The 20,817-nt window shown below is 62.7% G+C and overlaps 3 protein-coding genes and 2 non-coding genes across 13 annotated transcripts; 2 read left to right on the plus strand and 3 right to left on the minus strand.

Moving 5' to 3' along the window:
* Window positions 1–119: 119 nt before the first annotated feature.
* Window positions 120–4,635, plus strand: SLC30A3 (solute carrier family 30 member 3). Of its 3 annotated transcripts, XM_085057334.1 has the most exons (8): window positions 120–751; window positions 2,014–2,186; window positions 2,257–2,403; window positions 2,484–2,637; window positions 3,059–3,263; window positions 3,372–3,477; window positions 3,809–3,943; window positions 4,023–4,635. In XM_085057334.1, exons 1-8 carry the CDS (start codon window positions 120–122, stop codon window positions 4,166–4,168), a joined length of 1,698 nt encoding a protein of 565 aa, XP_084913460.1. In that variant the 3' UTR covers window positions 4,169–4,635. The 3 variants fall into 3 exon arrangements, with proteins under 3 accessions (XP_084913460.1, XP_084913459.1, XP_084913461.1); XM_085057333.1 differs by having other exon boundaries at window positions 3,059–3,477; XM_085057335.1 differs by lacking the exon at window positions 4,023–4,635 and having other exon boundaries at window positions 3,796–3,952.
* Window positions 4,636–4,749: 114 nt separating this feature from the next.
* GTF3C2 (general transcription factor IIIC subunit 2) lies at window positions 4,750–13,798 on the minus strand. Of its 6 annotated transcripts, XM_085057328.1 has the most exons (18): window positions 13,552–13,787; window positions 13,094–13,409; window positions 11,946–12,246; window positions 11,430–11,524; window positions 11,037–11,114; window positions 10,660–10,758; window positions 10,190–10,417; window positions 9,848–9,959; window positions 9,656–9,773; window positions 8,371–8,402; window positions 8,030–8,159; window positions 7,304–7,448; window positions 6,887–7,048; window positions 6,355–6,442; window positions 6,090–6,218; window positions 5,781–5,912; window positions 5,481–5,588; window positions 4,750–5,361 (listed from the first exon to the last, which is right to left on the minus strand). In XM_085057328.1, exons 1-18 carry the CDS (start codon window positions 13,682–13,684, stop codon window positions 5,155–5,157), a joined length of 2,613 nt encoding a protein of 870 aa, XP_084913454.1. In that variant the 5' UTR covers window positions 13,685–13,787; the 3' UTR covers window positions 4,750–5,154. The 6 variants fall into 6 exon arrangements, 5 of the variants coding, with proteins under 5 accessions (XP_084913454.1, XP_084913455.1, XP_084913456.1 ...); XM_085057329.1 differs by lacking the exon at window positions 8,371–8,402 and having other exon boundaries at window positions 9,663–9,773; window positions 13,552–13,789; XM_085057330.1 differs by lacking the exon at window positions 6,090–6,218 and having other exon boundaries at window positions 13,552–13,789.
* Window positions 13,799–14,032: 234 nt separating this feature from the next.
* On the plus strand, window positions 14,033–14,196 carry LOC146440589 (U1 spliceosomal RNA). The gene has a single exon (XR_014851433.1). It is a non-coding gene; the product is annotated as a U1 spliceosomal RNA (small nuclear RNA).
* A 1,042-nt stretch (window positions 14,197–15,238) lies between these two features.
* Window positions 15,239–15,400, minus strand: LOC146440590 (U1 spliceosomal RNA). Its single transcript, XR_014851435.1, has one exon. It is a non-coding gene; the product is annotated as a U1 spliceosomal RNA (small nuclear RNA).
* A 739-nt stretch (window positions 15,401–16,139) lies between these two features.
* Window positions 16,140–20,812, minus strand: EIF2B4 (eukaryotic translation initiation factor 2B subunit delta). Of its 2 annotated transcripts, none has more exons than XM_085057354.1 (13): window positions 20,573–20,812; window positions 20,456–20,499; window positions 20,247–20,385; window positions 19,700–19,900; window positions 19,432–19,514; window positions 19,145–19,236; window positions 18,676–18,790; window positions 18,285–18,361; window positions 17,994–18,096; window positions 17,666–17,793; window positions 16,859–17,039; window positions 16,601–16,781; window positions 16,140–16,381 (listed from the first exon to the last, which is right to left on the minus strand). In XM_085057354.1, exons 1-13 carry the CDS (start codon window positions 20,586–20,588, stop codon window positions 16,182–16,184), a joined length of 1,560 nt encoding a protein of 519 aa, XP_084913480.1. In that variant the 5' UTR covers window positions 20,589–20,812; the 3' UTR covers window positions 16,140–16,181. The 2 variants fall into 2 exon arrangements, with proteins under 2 accessions (XP_084913480.1, XP_084913479.1); XM_085057353.1 differs by having other exon boundaries at window positions 19,700–19,903; window positions 20,573–20,808.
* Between the last annotated feature and the right edge of the window lie 5 nt (window positions 20,813–20,817).

Genomic DNA, 20,817 nt, shown 5'->3' on the forward strand with positions numbered 1-20,817 from the left:
TGGACTAGACCGAGTACTGACCCCGGGGTACACTGGTTGTTACTAGCCGCTGAATACCCTGCTCTGGGCTCGGCCATACAGCCCCTGTTCAATGCAGCCCCTCCCGGCTCATCCAGCCCATGCTCCCACAACTTCCCTCGGAGCATCCCATGGGGTGCAATGTCAAAAGACTTCCTGTAGCCTGGGCAGACATTATCCCCACTCCCCTCGTGTACTGGGTCCGGCATTTCACCGCAGACGCTGATCGGGTGGTCAGGCAAGATCCCCGTCGGGTGACACCGTGCCGGCTTCTCTTCATCGCCCTTCCTGTCCTTTTCGTGCTCAGACGGCTTCCAGGAGCAGTTGTGTCATCACCTGCCCAGGGACAAGACGTGAGGCCGAGCCCTGGCCCCAAAGAGCTTCCCCCGAGAAAGCAGAGCCCCTTACACACAGCTCCCACGTATCCCAGCACATGGATTTGCCTGGAGATTCATTGGACCGCAACACTCCAGCAGCCCTTTACACCCCGCCCCGGACGCCCCTTCCCCAGTGCCCAGAACGGCGGAATCCGCGGGCGGGACCACCCTGCCACATCCCCGTGTGGGGTGGGGCCTGGCAGGGTAGGGGCGGAGTCACTGCAGGGGCGGGGCCCGGCGTTACCGGTGCCCGCGGTGCCGCTCGCGCTCGGGATGGAGCCCCCGACCGGCACCGAGAGCGCCCGCCTGGTCATCCCGCGGGGCGGCCGCGCCGACGGCAGCCTGCGCCTCAAGAGGTACCGCCGGCACCGGCAATCATCGTCCCGCATCCATCACCGGCACCTCCGGCATACCCATCACCGGCATCCCATTACCGGCATCCCATCACCCCGGCACCCCCACCACCGCCGGCACGACAACTCCATCACCGGCGCCGCCCGCACCGACGGCATCGGCACTTCCATCACCGGCACCCCCATCACTGGTACCCCCATTGCCCCGGTACCTCCGACACTCCAATCACCACCAGCACTTTCGCCACCACAGCACCCCATGGTCCCGACGCCCTCACCACCGGCACTACCACCTCCATCGTCGGCACCCCCATTACCCCGGCACCGCCACCCCCGGCACCCTATCACCTCCCAGGGTCCCCGGCAATTCCTCACACCGTCACCTCCATTATCCCCCGCATCTGCAACCCTCGGTCTCCCGCACCCGCAATGCCAGCACCAGCTCCCCCATCACCCCTGATACCTCCATCGTCCCCATCACCCCCAGCTCCTCCGGCACGCGCAAGCCCCCCCGCATGTCGCGCATCGCCCAGCTCCCACCCCCACCCCCGACACCGGCATCCCCAGCACGTCCCTCCCCGCCCGCCCCCGTGCCTTCATTCATCCGACACGGACAGCAGCACCTCCGCAGTCCCCGCTTCTAGCCCTGACAGTGTGCCACAGGCATCCTCAGTCCACCACCTTCACCATCACCCCACCACGGGCACGCTCACCCCGCCACCGGCACCTCCACTCAAGCGGAACCAGCCCCTCCGTGCGCCATGCACGCTCCCGGCTCTGGTGTCCGTCCAGCATCTATCGGCGCTCAAACATCACCCACGCCACACCGGTACCATCCATCCATCCATCACCTGCCCACATAGGTACCGTCCATCCATTAGCCCCCGTCCCCGGTGGGCTGTCCGTCCTGACTTCCGCACTGCTGCCCCACGCACCAGGGCCTCGGACCCCGCCGCCCCTTCCCCACGCCTCACGTCTCCGCACCGGTGGCCCGTCGCGCAGCCCGGCCCCAGGCGCAACACCTCGCTCTCACCAGCACCTCCCCGCGGGTACCCGCACCACTCCCGGCTCCGGTTACGCCGGGAGCCCTGTGCCACTGCCTTCTGCTGCTGCCACCGGTCCCGTGGCTGCTCGTGCCCCTGCGGGGGTTCCGCTGGCGCCCCACCGACTGCCTGGCTGTGTTCCACTGGGCAGTAGCAGGGCCCTCGGGGACTCTGGGCAGGGGCACCAGATCCGGCGCTGCTGGCAGTAACTCCCGCCCCTAGTCTCTTCACAGGCGCTCCGGACCCTCCGATACCGGCAGCCCCTCTGGTTTCAGCTCCCCATTGCCGCTGCAGCCCCCCGATCCCCAGCCCTGTGCAGAGCAGGCTCCAGGCCCGCCAGCAGCTGAGTGTCGCATGTGCCGTCTGCTGCCTCTTCATGGTTGGAGAGGTGATAGGTAACGGGGGCTGGGCCAGGGTGGGGGGCTGCCAGCAAGGTGCGGCGTGCTAGCTGCTCTGTGCCCACAGGTGGGTACCTGGCACACAGCCTGGCCATCATGACGGACGCAGCCCACCTGCTGACAGATGTGGGCAGCATTGCCGTCAGCCTCTTCTCTCTCTGGGTCTCCAACCGCCCACCCACCAAGACCATGACCTTTGGCTGGCACCGCTCAGGTGAGCTGTGGGGCACGGCCCTGCGGGGCTCCATGGGACCCCGAAGGCCGGGGTGGGTGCTGATGGGTCCCATCCCACAGAGACACTGGGTGCGCTGGCCTCTGTCCTCTCTATCTGGGTTGTGACCGCAGCCCTCGTCTACCTGGCAGCTGCCCGCATCATCAGCAATGACTATGAGATTGAGGCACGAGCCATGCTGGCCACATCCGCCTGTGCCGTCGGCGTCAACCTAGTGTATGTCCCACATGGGGCTGTGCGCTTGCAATCCCCATGCACCATCAGCCTGAGTCCTGCCCCACCTGTGCCCCTGGAATCTCAGCTGTGCCCCCAGGTCACCTTATGTCCCTCTGCACCAGTCTTGTTTCCCCAGGCACTGCCTCCCCCAAGCTCAGGGCTTCCAGTCCATGTGCCTACATCTCCACACCCCACATTCCCTGCTCCCCCATGCAGCACCTCCCAAGCCCTGTCATGAGCCCCAGGACCAAACCCCTGCCCTGTTCCTGCACACCTCCCAGCCCTGCTGCACCTCCAGCCCCACTCCCCTCCACTGTCCCGGAAACCAAGTGTGCCTGCCTGTGACCCCTCTGCCCAGCCAGGGCCAACAGAGCCCCCATACCCTGCCAGCATGTCACTGAGCCAGCCCTGCTCTCCCCAGCATGGCCTACATCCTGCACCAGTCTCCTGCTGGCCATGGCCATGGCACAGGGGGCTACGAGCAGCTGGAGAGCTCTGTGGCCTGCCAGCCCGGCCATGGCCCCCTGCCCGGCAGCACCAGTGTGCGGGCAGCCTTCGTCCACGTGGTTGGTGATCTGCTGCAGAGCGTCAGTGTCCTCGTGGCTGCCATCATCATCTACTTCAAGGTGCCCGGGCTGGACTGCCCCAGTGCTGCCTGTGGGAACAGCTTCCCCACAGGGTGCCATGGGGGCTCTGCTCCCAGCCTCACAGAGACCCCACCCTGCTCTCTGCAGCCCCAATGCAAGATCGCAGACCCCATCAGCACCCTCTTCTTCTCAGTGTTTGTCCTCGGCTCCACCACCACGATCCTCAGAGACGTCTTCAGGGTCCTCATGGAAGGTGAGCAGTGAGTGAGAGGGGTGTGTAACTACAGGTGCAGGGTGGGCACAGGAGCTCTGAGACCTGCAGCTGCCACAGCACTTTGCCCATGAGACAGCTCACCTCTTCTGTCCTTCCCTTGCCCCACCTGAATCTCCCCAGTCCCTCCTCTCCACCCCTGCCAGTAGTGTTGGCCCCAAGGTGAGGCTGTCTCACCCCAGAGCCACTGTGCCCTGCCTGGTCCCCCTGGGGAAGCTCTCAGCACTAGCAGCTTCTACTGGGAGTCCTCACCCAGATGAGGGCTGTGGCTAGGGGCCAAGGGTGGCTCCCTGTGACCAGGTGGTGCTGGCAGGGACACCACGGGACGTGGAGTTTGACGATGTGAAGAAGGTGCTGCTGGGGACCAGTGGGGTGCAGGGTGTCCACGACCTGCACCTCTGGGCGCTGACGCTGAATCACTCTGCCGTGTCAGTGCATGTGGCTGTGGGTGAGTGACCCGTGCAGGACATGGCTGGGGGTGTCCCACTGCCGATGCCACGAATGAGCCCCTGCCCTGCTGCTCCTAGATGCCAGTGCTGACCCCGAGATGGTGCTGCAGGAGGTCACTGCCCGGCTCCAGAGCAGGTTTGGCTTTGCCCTGTGCACAGTACAGGTGGAGCGGCACCGGGAGGAGACAGCAGACTGTCCCCACTGCCAAGACCCCTGCACCTGAGACCTCCACCTGCTGCTACACTGGCCCTGGCCCCAGCTCCTTGCCCTAGAGCAGGGCAGTGCTTGAGATCCCATCCTGCCCTCTACCCACCCCACTACTGCGGAGCCCTGGGGTAGGACAGTGCGGGGTCCTGGGGGGACAGACACATGACCTGGCCTGTGAAGCACAGGGGCTCCCCAAGATCTTCCACTCCCTGCTGTGCCACAGCTCCAGAGGTGGAATCCTGCCCGACCACTCAGTCCCCAGGGAGTCTGTGTGTCCTGGCAGGAAGGAACATCCCCCACAGGGGTCCTCAGACCTGGCCTTGGCCCCAACCCCCCATGCTGCTGTCTGGGCTCCATCTGAATCCTGCTGTGTTTGGGCCTGATCCATCCCCTCTGCTGAGTTGTGCCTGTGCCCCTGGTGTCCATCTGTCCATCTGTGCCAGCAGCGGTGCCAGCGCTGCCAATAAATGTGTTGGAGCAGCAGCAGCAGTGCAGGAGACAGAGGGGCATGGGAAGGGATATGGTGGGGTTGTGGGTGGGCCCCTACAGCCACAGCTACCAGCCACGTCTGCCACGGTGCCAGCACCACCACAGCTGTACAAAACCAACCACGTTTACTGCACAGCTGAACACAAGCTCAATGTGAGCGACTCCACAGCTCCCAGCCCCCTCCCTGCCCTTTGACGCACTATGGGGATGGCGGCGAGCACAAACAGAGCCCCATGCTGGTGGGGCCCATGGGCGCTTCTGAGGGGTCAGACCCACAGCTCAGCCCTGGGACATGAGCAGGTCCCATCACCCCTGCCCAGCTCAGACCAAACAGCGCAGATGGATCCTTCCAGGCCCAGAGGACGTGGACAAGTGTCCAGCGCATCCCAGGGAATGGCTGGGAGCAGTCGTCCCTTCTGCAGCAGACATCCAGGGAAAGCAGCACTGAGAGGGGCTGCAGCCCCGACCCAGCCCAGGGTGAGCACGTGGCAGCAGCATGATGGACTGATGTCCCTACTCCACTGGCAGTGAGGAGCATTCGGGGGGGCCAGGGCTGCTGGGTATGTCCCCATAGAGGAAGCTGAAGCGGGCCCGGCACTCTGGGAGCAGCTGGTGGCCCACACCGGAGGCCAGCCCTGCCAGGCAGTGTGCCCGCACGATGCCTGCCTGCCCACCTGACACCAGCCAGCCCTGCGAATCCAGGTTGGGGCTGAAGCGCACCTGTGGGAAGAGAGGAGTTCATAAGGGAGGGGTTGAGGTGCTGGGACTCTGGCCCCCAGAGCAGAGCCATCTGCATGAAGGGCTGGGACCTGGGCTGGGGCTCAGCATGGCCCCCTCACCTTGTGCAGGGCCTCTAACTGCAGGCGGTCAAGGCTCAGTTCTGCCTTCACTTCCTGCGTGTGCATCCGGCGCATGGGCTCCCGGCTTGGGAAGTTCTGGAAGCTGCGCTGGAAAGTGGTGGCACCACCTTGGGCTGTGGGCCCAGGGCAGGAGCATTCCATGCACCACTGTCTTAGCTCTGCCAGAGATGAGGGGCTGCCCCAGCAGCATCTCCTGGCCCTGCCACCCCCACTGTCAAGCCGCAGCCCCCCAAGCCGTGCTCATGGGTTGGACCCCGGCTGCCCCCTGCCCTTTCCTACCAGGTCTGTGTCCTGGAATTGGATGTAGCTCCTGGCTACCATCTCACTGTAGCGATGGGTCCTGGGCAGTGCCTGCTCAGTGTCCTCTAGCCGAGCAGAGCCACAAGGCAGCAAGTCAGCTTTGTACACTGGCTGTGGATGAGAGGGGACTCAGGGTAGGGTGGATAGGGATCCTGCTGCTCCTCTGCAGACAGGGAACCAGGCACCAGTGGGATGGGGGCCCCAGGACACTCTTCCCATGGTCCCAGCCCTGCCCTTTCCCTGGCCCTGTGTGCTGGGCTGGGCCCCCCAAGCACAGCGGCCTCTTACAAATCTGCGGTCCGAGGAGCGCTTGACGTTGAGGGGGTTGACAGCCAGGTCGGGCAGCACCGCTGCCACCAGCTCGCCAGTGATGTCACCCGCCGCTACCGTGTTCAGCCAGTCTGAGCCAGAGATACTCTGCAGGGACAGAAGGCTGGAGGGCATGGGGTCCCCACCACCCCCAGCCAGGCAGCGTCACCCCACCCGCAAGCCCCGGGCCCCAGCTGGTGATGACCTGGTCCCTGGGACAAAATGGCCCTGTACTGGCCCTTACCCACACAGTGCCCTTGCGAGGGGCCACAAAATAGGCCTTGAAGCCCAGGTACCCGGCGTCGATGTAGTGGATCCCACAGAGCCCATACCTGTGGCAGAAAGGATGAAATGAGGCATGGGATGTGGATGCCTGACTCTGCACTGCCATCAGGATCATGAGAGCCAGGCACAGTCCACCTCCCCCCAAGAACTGGCCCTGGGTGGGGAGGGAGCTATCCTTGCTCTAGCAGCATGTCACAGTGTCAAGGGGCAGCTCAAAGCAACTCCTGCAGGTCAAGAACTCACTAAGACCACAGACCCCTTTAGCAAGACCCCTGTTGCCCAGTCCAAGGGTGGGCCATCTCCTGGTCCACCTTGCCTCTGCCCCAGGATGGCATGGCAGAGGGGATGTCACAATGTGCTGCTGCGGTGTGACCCAAACCAAGCAGAGCCAGCCCTTGCCATGGCACAGCTGGACCTGGGAGAGGGAAGCCATAGGGGCCCCTGGGAAGCTGGACCAGGCTCCGCCAGCAGGACTGGCCCCCAGCACTCACGAGGCATAGCAGTTGTCCTGGGCCACAGTGATGCCATTGTAGGGAAGCAGCCAGGCCACCTCGGTGCTCAGGAACCGCTTGATGCTGTTGATGGGCTCGTAGAGCCGCCGCAGGTCCCAGAACTTGATCTTGCGATCGCTGCCTACCGTGACCAGGAAGTTGCTGAGAACCAGGAGAAAGGCAGCACTGAGAGCCCAGTATGGAGCTGTGCCCTGCCCCACCGTGGAGACAAGGAGGCCCCAGTCCTGCAGTCACTCAACTGTCCTCACTCTGGAAAGCCCAACCCAACCTCTCTGGTGCTGCAGAGGGCCAAGTGGCATTGGCATCATGGCCTCCTGAGCCCTTCCTGACAAAGGGGCTTCTTCTGCAGGAGGGAGCCCCTCTCCTGGCAGCACCTGTGCCCACTCTTGCCCTCACCTGTCAGCCTTGCACCACTCAATGCTCCGGACTGCATGGTCATGGGCTAGAAAGCACTGGAAAGGGTAGAGCTTGAGGGAGGCGTCAGGCTGGTGCACACACTGCAGCAGAGATTTGGTGAGCAGGTTCCACACTGCCACGGTGCCTGTGGAGAGACCTGTGTCCATGAGGCACTGCTGATGGCGCAGGTGCGTCAGCAGGAGACCAGCAGCGGCACAGGCAGGGCTGTGGAAGCTGCTGAACACAACAGCCAGGCTGGAGCAGGGGCTGAGAGCGAGAGCTGGGGCTGGGGCTGACAGGACAGCAGCACAGGCAGGGCCATGGGACATGGCAGCCACGCTGGAGCTGGGGCTCCAAACAGACAGCGTGATACCAGGTCCTGGCAACATAACACAGAGCTGTGGATCACTAGAAGCCTGGCAGAAAATTCCATCCAGGCAAGTTGAACAGATGTGGATAAGTCCAGAGCCACAGACAAGGACCACCGGTGACCAGCCTGGAGGTACCTGAGAGTGACAATAACCAGCCCACAGAAGCCTTCCCCTGACCCAGGGATGGACAGAGGTTCCAGTATGGTGCCCACTGCTGGCTGCTGTTCCCTCCATCCCTCACCCCAGGCTCCCCCATCCCCTACCCCAGTCGAGGCACAGGGAGCACAAGGCTCCAGTGTCTCTGTAAGGGTGAGGGCTGCTCCCCGAGTGCTGCTGAAGGACACAGGAGACTCACCGTCATAAAACCCTGCTGCCAGGTGATGGTGGGGCTTGGAAGGCATCCAGGAGAGGCTGAAGCACTGCCCACACTCAGATGCATTACCTGCCTGGATGGAGCCCACCTGAAGTGTGGCGATGCACTGCACCTGGGGGCCAAGTGAGAGCCCTAGGTCACAGCCCTGTACTGGTATCATCCATGCCCCAAGAGCCAGGATGCCTAGGCAGGGAGCATGACACTGCTCTGCCCCTCCAACACTTTGCAGGTGCCTTGGCTCCCCAAGCTCCGCCACCAGCACCGGTTGTCGGGCCTGCCCGGTGCTGGCCCTGACAGGGATCACCATCGCAGGGAACACTGACCTTGCAGATAAGGTGCTTGTGGAGGGACCCATCTAGAAGAGAGTAGAAGGGGGTCAGGCAGGCATTGGCTCTCCTGGGAGCTCCTTGCCTGGAGCCTGGATTACAGCTCCTCATGGCTGTGGCCAGGGCTACCAGTCCCTGTCCTGCCATCTCCCCGGCTCTGTCAGGCAGGAACACAGGGGTGTGGGTCCCCAGTGCCCCAGGGACAGCCAGCACTGCCATGTCAGTTTGGGAGCTCCCAGCAGGGCCTGTCACTACAGCCTGGCACCAATCCTGTGGCTGAGAACCCGCGCTCCTGCCTAGCCATGACGTGCAATGATTGTACGAGCAGCCGCAGCCAACGACGTGCCAAGCTCCAGTTGCTGGCAGGAGTCGGGGGGACCCATCACAAGGTGACACATGGTGGCTGTGGCAGCAGCCCAGCCATCCGCAGCTGGTGCAGACACAGCCAACATGCTGGGGGGGCCAGGAGCTGTGCCTGGGCACAGGGAGCCCATTTCCCACTGCCAGCATGAACGTGCTGGCTGCTGACCACAGCTGAGTGCCCACTGCCAGCATGCACTGGCCATCAGTCCTGTTCAGCTCCAGCACAGTCTATTACAGGCACCATTAGCCTGAGCCAGCCCAGCGCTTCCTGTCCTGCCCTGACACATGGCTCAGCCAGGCTGGACGGAGCAGCTCTGGCAGCAGGACAGGCTCCCAGTGGCCAGCAGAGAGATGGGGAATGGCTGGGGACACACTTTGTGGCTGCAACACAGCCAGCACCCTGTTTTGGCCACAGTGATGCTGCTGATGGCCCCCTCCCCATGCCCAGGTTTGAGGGGCTGCCCAGGAGCTATGTCCCAGCCAGGCTGCTACAATGTCCCTGAGACTGAACCAAAGCATGGCCTCTGCTCACAGGCTGTGGGTAAGGCTGGAGCTCTTCTCCACTGGGGCCCTGATGAAATTGTGGAAGCCATTGAAAGTGAGGCCTCAGCACTGGGCCTTGGATCTCTGGGCACAAGAGCAGATTCAAAGTAGGCCCCCAACACCAAAACGCAGCCTCAGATCACACACTATACTTGTGGCAGCTGCCAGGCTGGGAGCAGCAGGATCCCCAGCATGGGGATTAGGTGGGCTCACTTCCCCACCATGCAGCTCCCAGTCTGGGACAGTCCTGCTGGCAGCTCCCCAGCACAGCAGGCTCCTGTGGGCAGAGGTGCTCAGGCTGGGGCTCACAAGCCCCAGCCTGACACAGTGGGAGGAGGGCCAGGACGCCCCTGCTCAGCGGTGTGGCTCTTCCTACCTTTTACCTGGGTTGTCTTGGCATGACGCAGGGCCCCGGGGTGCGGCAAGGCATACACCACCACTCTGCCGTCTGAGAAGGCTGCAGCCAGCAGGCCCAGCCGGCTCATCTGTGGATGCTGGGGATGGACAGATGAGCTCAAACATGGGGTCACCTCTCAGGACTCCTGGGTAACCCAAGGGCAGCACTCACCATCCGGGCTGCAGTGGGTGGCTCCCAGGCACCACTGGGGCAGAACTTCATGTCCCACACACAGCCGTAGTCAGCAGCGATGGCATAGGCCAGCCTGGCTTTGTTGGGAGAGCTGTGGGCATGAGTTGGGCCATGAGGAACACTGCAACTGGTGCCCAGCAGCCCCAATACACACCAGTGTACACCACCAGCAGAGCAGGCCATCAGCACAGCCTCCTTGGGGTTCAGGCTGTGGCTAGTGGCTCTGGGAGAGGACAAGCCTCACCACCCACGCAGCCATGGAGGGATGCAAGGTCGGGGCCCTGCCCCATTCCTGGGCAGGCCCCAGCCCCAGCCACTCACCCCTGCTCTGTCTGCGGCATGCCCAGTCCCCAGAGCTGCAGGAGTGCAGGGCCTGTGTGAAGCCCAGACACGCTGTGCGTCTCCTCCATGCTCCTGTGGCAGGACACGGCCACATACTGCGGGGCTGCAGAGCCCTCAGGGGTCGGGCACCACTCCATTGCCCACACTGGGCCACCCACAAAGAAGGAGACATCCAGGCGCTCTGGATGGGGCTGCAGAGAGCTGAACCTGTTGTGGGGAGAGGTGAGAGGGTTCTGCAGAACTGGAGCAGGGGCTGGTGGGACCCCAGGACACGGTACAGGCTGGCTGGCCAACCCATGGATGTAGCCCTGGGGGTAACCACTGGTCCCAGGTAGGCCTAGGAACATCCTGACAGCCACCATCCCGCTGGGCCTGGGGATAACCTGACAGCCACTGCCATGCTAGGCAGGGGGACACCCTTTTGGGCCTGAGGACACCCCATTACACACCTGTTTAACCTGTACAAGGCACCATCATCCTTGATGCCCTCACGCTGAATGGAGAAGAGGGGAGACTTTTCCTCTGCTGGCAGGTACGGGGCGGCCTCGCTGTGCAGGCAGAAGGTGAGAAGAGGTCTCCCCACCCGTCACCCAATCACCCCAGCATAGCCCTGTGCCTCAGCTTCATCCTGGCCTCCAGACAGCCTGACAGGCCCTGCTGCTGGCCACATGGCTCCACAGTCAAATCTAAGAGACCCTCAAAGCCCACAACAGACACACGGAGGGGCACAGGAGCACAGCCTCCACCCATCCCCTTGCTCACCGAGACACTGCTGGGACCTGCCCCACATCCTCTCTGGCCCTGCTCCCTCCCTGCTCCCATGTACCTGTCAGAGAGACACGTCCACCCGTCTGCCACTGGAATCCAGTCAGGGAACTCCCACTGTGAGTGCTTCTGCTCCCGCCTGCAGCACATGCCAGACTTCAGCCATGGCCCTGCACCTGGCACGGCCAGCACCCCCTCCCCACATCCCCTCCCCGTGGCATGAGCAGCACCCCTTACCTGCACCCTGTGGCACAGCCTCCCCTTCTGCAGCACAGCTCCAGCCCTCTGCCACCCCCCTGACCCACCTGTGCCCCATCCCAGCAGTATACTGACACTCCTGATGGCATGCGCTCCTTCATCCTTGTGTCTGCACCAGTGATGGTACCAGGACACATACACCCACTGCTCCTCGTAGGCCCCCCCAAGTATCCCAGCACCCTGAGCTCCCACTCACAGGCTGCAGGTAAGGCTGGAGCTCTTCTCCACTGGGGCCATGATGGAGTTGTGGAAGCCATTGGGAGCAAGGCCTCGGCACTGGGGCTTGGATCTCTGGGCACAAGAGCAGACTCAGAGCAAGCCCTGACCCCCTGGAGGACCCACCTGTCCCAAAGGGAACCACCACAGTCCCCGATCACAGAGCCACTATCAACATGCCACACTAGGCTAAAGACATGGAGCCCCACTATGGGAACTTCCAGATGGCCAGAACCCCTTCAGGATCTGTCTCCACCTCCCACTGCTCCCGCGGAAGGACAGGCTCTGCCCTCTCTCCCAGAGGACCTGTCCCTGCTCCCGTCCCCACTGGCCCTTACCTGGAACTGCCTCTGGCCCTGTGCCACCCCCACGTGCCACCCACGTCATGGCTGTCCTACCCTGGCAGCAGGGACACTATGGTGCAGCACAGGCACCTGGAGCTGTTGGTGCTGGCACACAGACAAGAAGGGACTCAGGCAGAGCCCCCTGCCCTCACCCCTGCGACCGCCGTCCTTCCACTGTGCCCTCGAGGTGCCTCCAGCTCTGGCTCTGATGCCTCACTGAACAGCGTGTCACTGCCCTCCTCCTCCTCCTCCTCCTCTGCCTGCAGCACCTCCTGTGAGGGCACGAAGTCAGCATCTCGTGCAGGGTCATCACTGTCTGTGTCCTCCTCCTTCCTCCTCCGGCTCCGGCGCTTCGTCTGGACATGCTCAAGCTCTGGGGCCCCCTCAGCTGGAGTGGGGGGCTGGCACACAGACATCAGCTCCTCCGCCAGCTCCTGCAGGTACAGCAGAGCCCTGGAACACCAGGGCAGTGCCTGGAGGTAAGCAGCAGGATGATACAGGGGTGAGCCAGCCCTGCCTCCCTCCTTCCCTCCAGGACCCAGTGAATGCACCCTCCAGGCCATGGTCTGGGCAATGGATCAGCTCCAGCTGTGCCAGAGGCCCCAGGCACATAGCTTCCCCCCACCCTGAACTCTCTGAGCTTGCCCTGCTGCCACCAATAAGCTCCTCCTGCTCTGTCAGAAACCAAGGAAATTTCTACTGACACAGGCAGCTGCTGCCCCCTGCCCAGGGGTCCCAGATAAAAACACATTCCCTAAAGTGGGAAAGGATTGGTCTGTGAGAAATCAATACATCCCATCAACATAGTACAAAGTCCTACAGGAAAGACACTGAGACCCTCTGGAGAGACAGAGGTCATTGAATCATGGAATTGGGGAATGGTTTGGGTTAGAAGACACTTTAAAGCTCATCCAGTTCCAAACCCCTGCCATCGGCAGGGACACCTTCCACTACCCCAGGCTGCTCCAAGCCCCATCCAATCTGGCCTTGAAAACTTCCAGGGATGGGGCAGCCACAGCTTCTCTGGGCACTCTGTACCATGGCCTCAGCACCCTCGAATGGAAGGATTTCTTCCCAGCATCCCATCTAACTCTGGCAGTGGGAAACCATTCCCCTGCGGTCTGTCCCCCCAGGCCCTTGTTCAAAGTCCCTCTCCAGCTTTTTTGGTACCCATTCCAGCACTGGAAGGGGCTCTAAGGTCTCCCTGGACCCTTTTCTTCTCCAGGCTGAACATCCCCAGCTCTCCCACGTGTCTCTAGAGCGCACGTCCCCCCAGGCCCCCATCGTCACTATCACTTACACTTTGGCCGCCCTTCTCTTGGGCCGCCCGCCCCGGGGAGTCTCAAGGCCGTCCCCCTCCTCGCTGCTCCCCAGCACCTTTTGCATCTGGATGGGCTCCGGGGCCTGGGACAGCTCCAGCAGCAGCACCTCGGCCTTGCCTTTCTTGCCGCGCTTCCCGGGAGCCCCTGGGGGTGGCACCGCCCCGTTCGCAGAACTCTCGCCGCGCTCCTCCACCGCCCCGTCGGGACCGACTTGGGGCCGCACAGGTTTTGTCGGGGATTTGGCAGCTCCTCTTCCATCCTCACAGTCCAGATCTCCCGCCGGCAGCTCTTCCCCTGCCCCAAAACACCGGAATTAGCACCAAAACGCAGCAAGATCCCTTGGCACGTCTCGGTGGCCCGTAGCACCGGGCACGGTGGCACCGCCTCGTACCCCGGGGAGCGCCCCCGCCTCGTCCCGTCCACCCCCGTTACATACGGAGAACTCTCTGTTCACCCTCCCGCTCCCCACTACGGCTCCGGCTGCGCACGGCAGAACCCGATCGTCGTCCCGGCCGCTCCCGGAGACTCCGCTCTCGGCACGGCGGCCCGCGGGCGGCGCTTGATGCCATCGGGGGCTCCTGGAGCCACCGCCCCGTTGCGGGCCGCGCCACTAGCACCGAACCGGAACTGGGGATGGCCAAAAAGATGACGTCACAAGGACTCGACGAGTGTGGGGTGGGCCATGAGGCGGGGCTCATCGGGCGGGTCATGCAAATTATCTGCACCGCGCGGAATGACGGGACACAGCCCGCCCAAAGCCGCCGCTGTCCTCGCGCGTCCGCGGGCGCTGCGCGTAGCGGAACGTGCGAATCATGCTGCAGTACGGAGCTGGAGTCGTGTGAACCTAAGTGCGGAGTGACCATGTCTTACAGAGGTGTGCGGTATATTCGGTAGTTCCGTGCGGGGGTTAGGAACTCATACTTACCTGGCAGGGGAGACACCATGATCAGGCAGGTGGTTTTCCCAGGGCGAGGCTCATCCCTTGCACTCCGGGTGTGCTGACCCCTGCGATTTCCCCAAATGCGGGAAACTCGACTGCATAATTTGTGGTAGTGGGGGACTGCGTTCGCGCTCTCCCCTGACTTTACGAGTAAAGGACAGAAATGAGTACTTTGATTAAATGTACAGCTCGGTGTGCTGTTGGAGGACATTACAGGAACGTGTTCGTCTCCAGTGATGCTGACATTGAGTCCGAGGCGGTAACGGGTACTGCTCGCCGCTGATGATGAAAGTACAGGGGAGAGCCCGACGCTGGATCGAAGACGGGGCGATGGACATGGGAGCCATGGGATGTGGAAGCGGGGATGTAGGGGGCGATATGCGAGGGGTCCGGTATCCTCCGACAAAACGTGAAGGCAGTGCGGGCAGTCCTGTAGTGCTCTCGGTGCGCAGTTCGAGAATAGCCTGGAGTTCAGGGCTATTCTTTCCGAACAGGCGCTGCCCGTGCCCGAGAGACACATCCCCGTTCCCTGCAGGACCTGGCCAGCAGATCCCAAGAGGGGGGCCTCTGGACTACTGCGACTGGAGCCGGGATGATTTCCGCCTGTCCCACGCCGTGCCTGCAGGAGCAGGCAAACACCCCGGTGAAATAGGTCCTCGCTGGGGAAAGGGTGCGGAGATGCCGGTCCCACGTGGTGACCACTGTCTGGGTCGCACCCGGGGTGTTCACACTCACACCGTGAGTTCAGCCGGATTTCCAGAGGGAGGGAATTTGACGCATCCTGAATCGGGCGAAGCTTCTCCCCCCGTCCGTATCTCCCGAGAGGTCGCTGTGTGGGCCGGGACACAAACCCGAGTTTCACCGTCCCACCGCAGCCTGAGCACAGGGTTGGGCCGGAGCAGCTTGTCGGCCCACGGGCTAGAGCCGGAAAAGGCGAGGCTGGGCTGCTCCCGCATGGATGGAGACGGGACAGGCATCGGGCACTGAGACTCCCGGGAGGCGGGTTAGTCCCACTGCTGCTGCACCTGCAGGCGACCCTGGTGAGCGATAGCCCGTCAGTGCAGGCAGTAAGTAGAGAAACAATTGCAAGAACATCGGCAGCGACAGGGACAGAGACACACGACATAGGCAGACCACTTACAGCTAACTCGGATCACGGTTCTTTCATCGAACAACGAGTTCAGGAGTGACTGCGAATGCAGTCCCCCACTACCACAAATTATGCAGTCGAGTTTCCCGCATTTGGGGAAATCGCAGGGGTCAGCACACCCGGAGTGCAAGGGATGAGCCTCGCCCTGGGAAAACCACCTGCCTGATCATGGTGTCTCCCCTGCCAGGTAAGTATGAGTTCCTAACCCCCGCACGGACCCGCCCCACCCGTCGCACACCTCACCCCATACCGAGCTCGCACGGACCCAGCGCCACGCTGCAGCCCGGTCCGCACGTTCCGCCCCGCGCAGCGCCCGCGGACGCGTGGGGACAGCGGCGGCTTTGGGCGGGCTGTGTCCCGTCATTCCGCGCGGTGCAGATAATTTGCATGACCAGCCAGATGAAGCCCGGCTGAGCCCCGCCCCTGCCAGAGCAGAGCTGCTCTGAAGGCAGTGGCGCGATTTACATGGCCACGACCCTTCAAGGCAGGCTCCGCCCCCAGCGGTCCTGGAGCCCCACGCTGGCCCCGCTCGGGCTGTGGGGCACCACCGGTCGCGCTTCCCCACGGCCTCACTGTCCCGGACACCGCTCGCCACCCGGCCGGGCTACCGCGGGAAGGGACCTCTCCGGGGCTGGTGCCAGAGGCCACGGCCAGAGGGACTCGGGCTCTCCACCACCAGCCCAGCTCGGGGGGCTGCTAGAAGCACAGCCCGAGTGTCACCAAAGCTCTGAGGAGGATAAGACAGGGGCCATCACCACCCCTTTCCCAGAGGACGGGCCTAGGGACAGGGAAGAGCCTTCCCTGCTGCAGGCCTGGAGTAGGAGGAGAGGGTCTGGGACCAGCAGGCCTCAAGGAAGGTGCAGAGCTGTGCCAGTAGTGACATGGATGACACGGGTGCCAGGGCTCTGCCACACCACAGATGGCACACACGGGGTACCAGGGGCCTGGTTTATTAGTGTCCCTGCAGCTGCCCTGACTACTGATCCACATTCTTGACACGCAGGACCACAGGCACTGAGGTGCAGGGGATCATGCCCAGGTCCGTGATGACTAAATCCACCAGGTCTGGGGGTGTCACATCATAGACCAGGTTAAGAAGGCGCAGGGACTTGTTCTCTGCCCAGCCCCCAAGCTGTGCCTGGCCCTTCCGGAGCACAATCAGATCATCAGGGTCATCTGCAGAGAGATAAAAAGCCATCAGGATCAGGGGGAGGAACAGCACTTCTCCATCCTGCCCCTGGAGCAGCACACACCACTGCTGCCTGCCAGGCCCCCCTGCCTGCAAGTGGTGGCCCCTCACCCAGGAAGGGTTATGACAGGGCAGAGCAGACTGTCATGGTCTACAGCAGGAAGTGGGAGAAGGTCCCAGATGGGAGGAAGGGGAAGAAGCCATACCCAGCTCGTTGGAGACAAAAGAATCTGTTTGCACTCGCTCACAGAACTTGTAGGTCTCGCAGCAGACCAGGACGGGCACATTGTAGGCCTTGGAGACCAGTGCGATCTGTGATGTCCCCACCCGGGACATGACAGAGCCATTGGCCAGGAGTGCATGGGCTCCCAGCAGCACTTTGGACACCTGTCAGGGAAGCACAGGGATCTGTCAGCACCTTTGATCACACTGCTGCCTCCCTCACCCTTGGCACAGACCCTCACCTCAGGCAACACGTAGGAGATAGCATTGATCATCACATAGGTGCAGTGGATACCCTTCCGTACCAGGCGGCGCAGTGTCTCCCGCCCCTCCAGGCGCGGCCGGCTGTCCACCACGATCACGCGGAATGCACGGCCCTTCTTTGCATGGGCGTCACACAGCGTCCGGTTCACCAGGGAGGAGCTGATGGGCACCAGTAAGGAGTTGCCTCATCCCATCAGGCCAGGCTCCCACCAGGCCATGATGTCCACCCTCATCCTCATGAATGCTGCCCCTTCCAGAACCCTCCTGCCATCATGGCTCCCAGGGCCGGTCTGTCTCTGCACAGGAAAGCCCTCCTGGGAAAGGTGATGTTTCAGCCCTCCCTGGAAGCAGCACTGACCTCCCTGTCTGTGACCACCACAAGAGACTCTGCCACACCCTCTCCCAGTTTCCCTCTCACAATACTCCAAACCTGCACTGGCCTCCTGCCCCTGCACCTTCTTCTGCCCAGGATACATATCACATCTGGACTCTTGCTGCAGTAGTCTCTGGCTTCTTTCCCTTCCTCTACTTTCTGGGGCACAAATGTCCATATTTTTGCTTCCTGACATTTGACTTTGCAGCAGTTTGTTTAAAATCCAGTGAACAACCCTGGCTGTTCTGTAAGTGCCCTGGGTGGAGTGAGCTGTGACTCTGGGGTTCTTGGAACCCAGCTTCAGACACACCAGGTAGGACAGTGCTGAGCCCTGTGCAGGACCATCACAGCCTCACCTCCCATGTTGTTCCATTCCCTCCTCCTACCCACCAGATTGGATGCCTGCGCTCACCATCCATATACCAGTATCACGTCATGGTCATTGATCTTCTCAAAGGCAGACCTTGAGATGGCCTCAGCTGCCAGGACAATCTTCTCTCGCAGGTATTTGTCGATCATGTCCTGGAGCTTCTCCTTTGCCTGGAGAGAGACAGACATCACATACAGACCTTCTCGCTCTCTGCAACTCCCTGACTGGAACCAGGTGGGGGTCAGGGTCTTCTCCCTGATAACAAGCTTCCAACGCCACTGTAGCACTTCCCAGTCTGCATCCCATTCCTGCTCCCTGCTCAGCTCTTTCACCCAGGGCCTGGAGCCTGCCACTCAACAAGGCCACTCACCTCCTCCTCTCTCAGGGTGTCAGGAAGGCATGAAATCTCCTTCTTGAGGAACTTGATGGCATTGCCCATGCTGGCTGAGAGTGGCCGGCACTGGTTCAGGAAACTGCAGAAGAAATGGGCTTAGCTCCAAAGCAGCCTGGAGGGCCAAGACAGGGAGAAGCAGAGTGGGCAGGAAGGCAGAACCCTGGGAACGTCAGCCAAAGTTTGGGTGGACACCAAACCAGAGACGTGAACAATGGACCACACTCCGTGGAACTTTGGTCCCTCTGCTCTGCCCTCCGGAGCCCTCACCTGATGTGTGGCTTCAGCTTGGCCACCAAGTCCCGTGACAGCTCCTCATTGGGGGGAGTGGAGTAATCCCGGATCAGCTAAGACAAGTAGAAAAGGAGTATGATCTCAGGGCACCTCAGGGTAGGGTATGCAAGTACCCTGCCTCACTGGCTGCAGTCAAGACACATATGTCCCGCACAGCCTGACACGCTGCTTGGAGGGCCAATGGGTGCTCCAGGGTGAGTCAAAACAGCAGTGGCAGTGGCAGTGCCAGAAAGGACCCCGCCCTGGCACGATCCAAAGGAAGAGGCTGATGATGACTGACCACAGATACAGCCTCAGCAGTCAGAAAGCAGGATCACACACCTGTGCCCAGCACAATGCCCCTGCTGCCAGGTAGCTGCTCAGGTACCTGTTTGAAGACTTCCAGCAGTGCGATGCAGCGGGCGTTGGAGCCGTTGATGATGCCCTGGGAGTACTGGAGGCCAAGGCGCACCACTGCTGGGTGGATCACTGTGGAGGGGATGCTGCACAGACCAGCAAGAGGCAGCTGTCAGCACCTCTGCAGCCCAAAACACCCAACGCATTGACAGGTCCCAGCCCAACAACCCAAGGGATGGCCCAGGAAGGGAGATGGCAGTAACCTGAGGAGCCAGGCTCATCCCACAGCCCCTTCTCCTGTGGCCCTGCACTCACCCCACAGGCAAGATATTGGGCTGCCCGTACTGCCACTCCCCAAAGCAAGCAAAATATCCCCCAACACTCCAGGCGTATCCTGCATGCAGGACTAGGACATCCCTGTTCCAGAGCCATTCTGCAGCCAGGCCAACCAAAGCAGAGCCCAGCATTGCCAGAGACCTTGGGCTGGGAAGGCCTTGTACCTCATCTGCTGTGTCAGTGGCTTCTTCCGGCTGTACTGGTGGAGGTGGGAGAACAGGTTAACCTTGGTGCCGTAGTCCTGCCTCAGAGGTACCTGCAGCCAAGTATTTTGATGGTGTTCCAGTGTTCTGCTCATTCCATGGCCACCAGTCACACCCAGCACTTTCTCAGGTCATGCCAAGTTCCCCCCTGCCTTCAGAGAGCAGGCCCTGGTCCCACCATGTGCCCCCACCAGGCCCTCTGCAGCATGGCTGCCCCAGGTGTGCAGTGGGTCACCTGGTCCTCCTACCTGCTGCCGCTCCAGCTTCTTGGCCAATTTCCTCTGGGCAGCAGGGTCATCCACTTGCATGTGCTCTGGCAGCCGCTTCACCACTGTGAGTACAGCCAGGGTGAGGACAAGTTGTTCTGGTGCACCCCCCCATTCAGGGAAGGCAGGGCAGCACTTAGGGCCAGGCAGGACCCAGACCATGGACAGATCACAAAGGCATCCTCTGCCCACCCCAGACCCTCCTATCCACTCACCCACCCTCTGCACCCCGTGGTGATAACAGCCTTACGGGACAGGGGCTCGGTGGGGCTCTGCCGGGGCTTGGCTGCTGTGGCTGCCTGGCTCAGTTCTGCCTTCCTGGCCTGCTTCTGGGCCCGCTCAGCCTCCTGCTTGGCCCGGCGCTCTGCTCGAAGCTCTGCTTTGCTCTTGCTGCCCACGGGCTTCTCGCCATCGCTGGGGCCATCAGCCGAGGTGGACGCAGGCTGAGCAGCTGCTGCGAGGGAGGAAGGGGGAGTCTGTGCCCAGCCTCCATCACCGGGAGATGCAGCCCATTGCGAGGGGCAGCCCGAGGCACGGAGAGCCCTCTGTTCCCTGGGAGGGGCTCCACAGCCTCACCACTACCGCGCAGCTGACACGGCACCACGGGGCAGCCCTGTGCTCTGCGCTGCAGTCCCTACGGCAACGCGGGTGTCCGGGAGCGCAAGGGCCCGGGCTAGGGCACGGAGTGGGGCTACACTGGAAGACACTCCCGGCTCCGGACGTTGCCAGCCCGGTACGCCCACGGGTCCGGCCCAGCGCTGCCCCGCTAGAGGCTCTGTGGGGACGGCGGCTCTCACCTCGCGGCTGCTCCGGCTCGGGGGTCGCACCCAGCTCCTGGGGCTCGGCTGACGGCCCCTTCTCGCTCTTCTTCTTCTTCTTCTGCTGCTTCTTCTCCTTCCGCAGCTGCAGCTTCTCCTCCCGGGAGAGCTCCGGGGCCTATGGGCACACACCGTCAGGCGGCCCCGGCACCCAGCCCCGGCCTCACACCAGCCCCGGCCCCGCTCACCTGCGGTCCCGCCGGCACCGACGCAGCTCCCTCGGGATTCGTACCTAGAATGATGGGAGCGTGAGCGGGGCCGGGTCTTGTCCCGGTCCCGGTCCCAGTGTCCCGTCCCGCACTCACCCGCCCGCTCCGCCATGGCGCCCGTCCGCCCGCCTTCGGCGTCCCCTGCCGGCCAGACGGCGCTGCGCGTGACCCGTCGTGACGTCAGGGCTCCTCCGCGTGACGCGTCGTGACGTCACTCGCACCGGTGCGGGGCCGGTCCATTCCCGGGGGTCCCTCCCCGTGGCCCCGCCTCCCCGGCCCTTCCCTCTCCCTGTCCTGCCCCACCTCGCTGCCGGTCGCGCGTTCAGCCCCCGCGCGGCGGG

The sequence above is a fragment of the Lichenostomus cassidix genome, chromosome 3, assembly GCF_008360975.1.
Source record: "Lichenostomus cassidix isolate B80296 chromosome 3, HeHo_3.0, whole genome shotgun sequence".
Taxonomy (NCBI): domain Eukaryota; kingdom Metazoa; phylum Chordata; class Aves; order Passeriformes; family Meliphagidae; genus Lichenostomus; species Lichenostomus cassidix.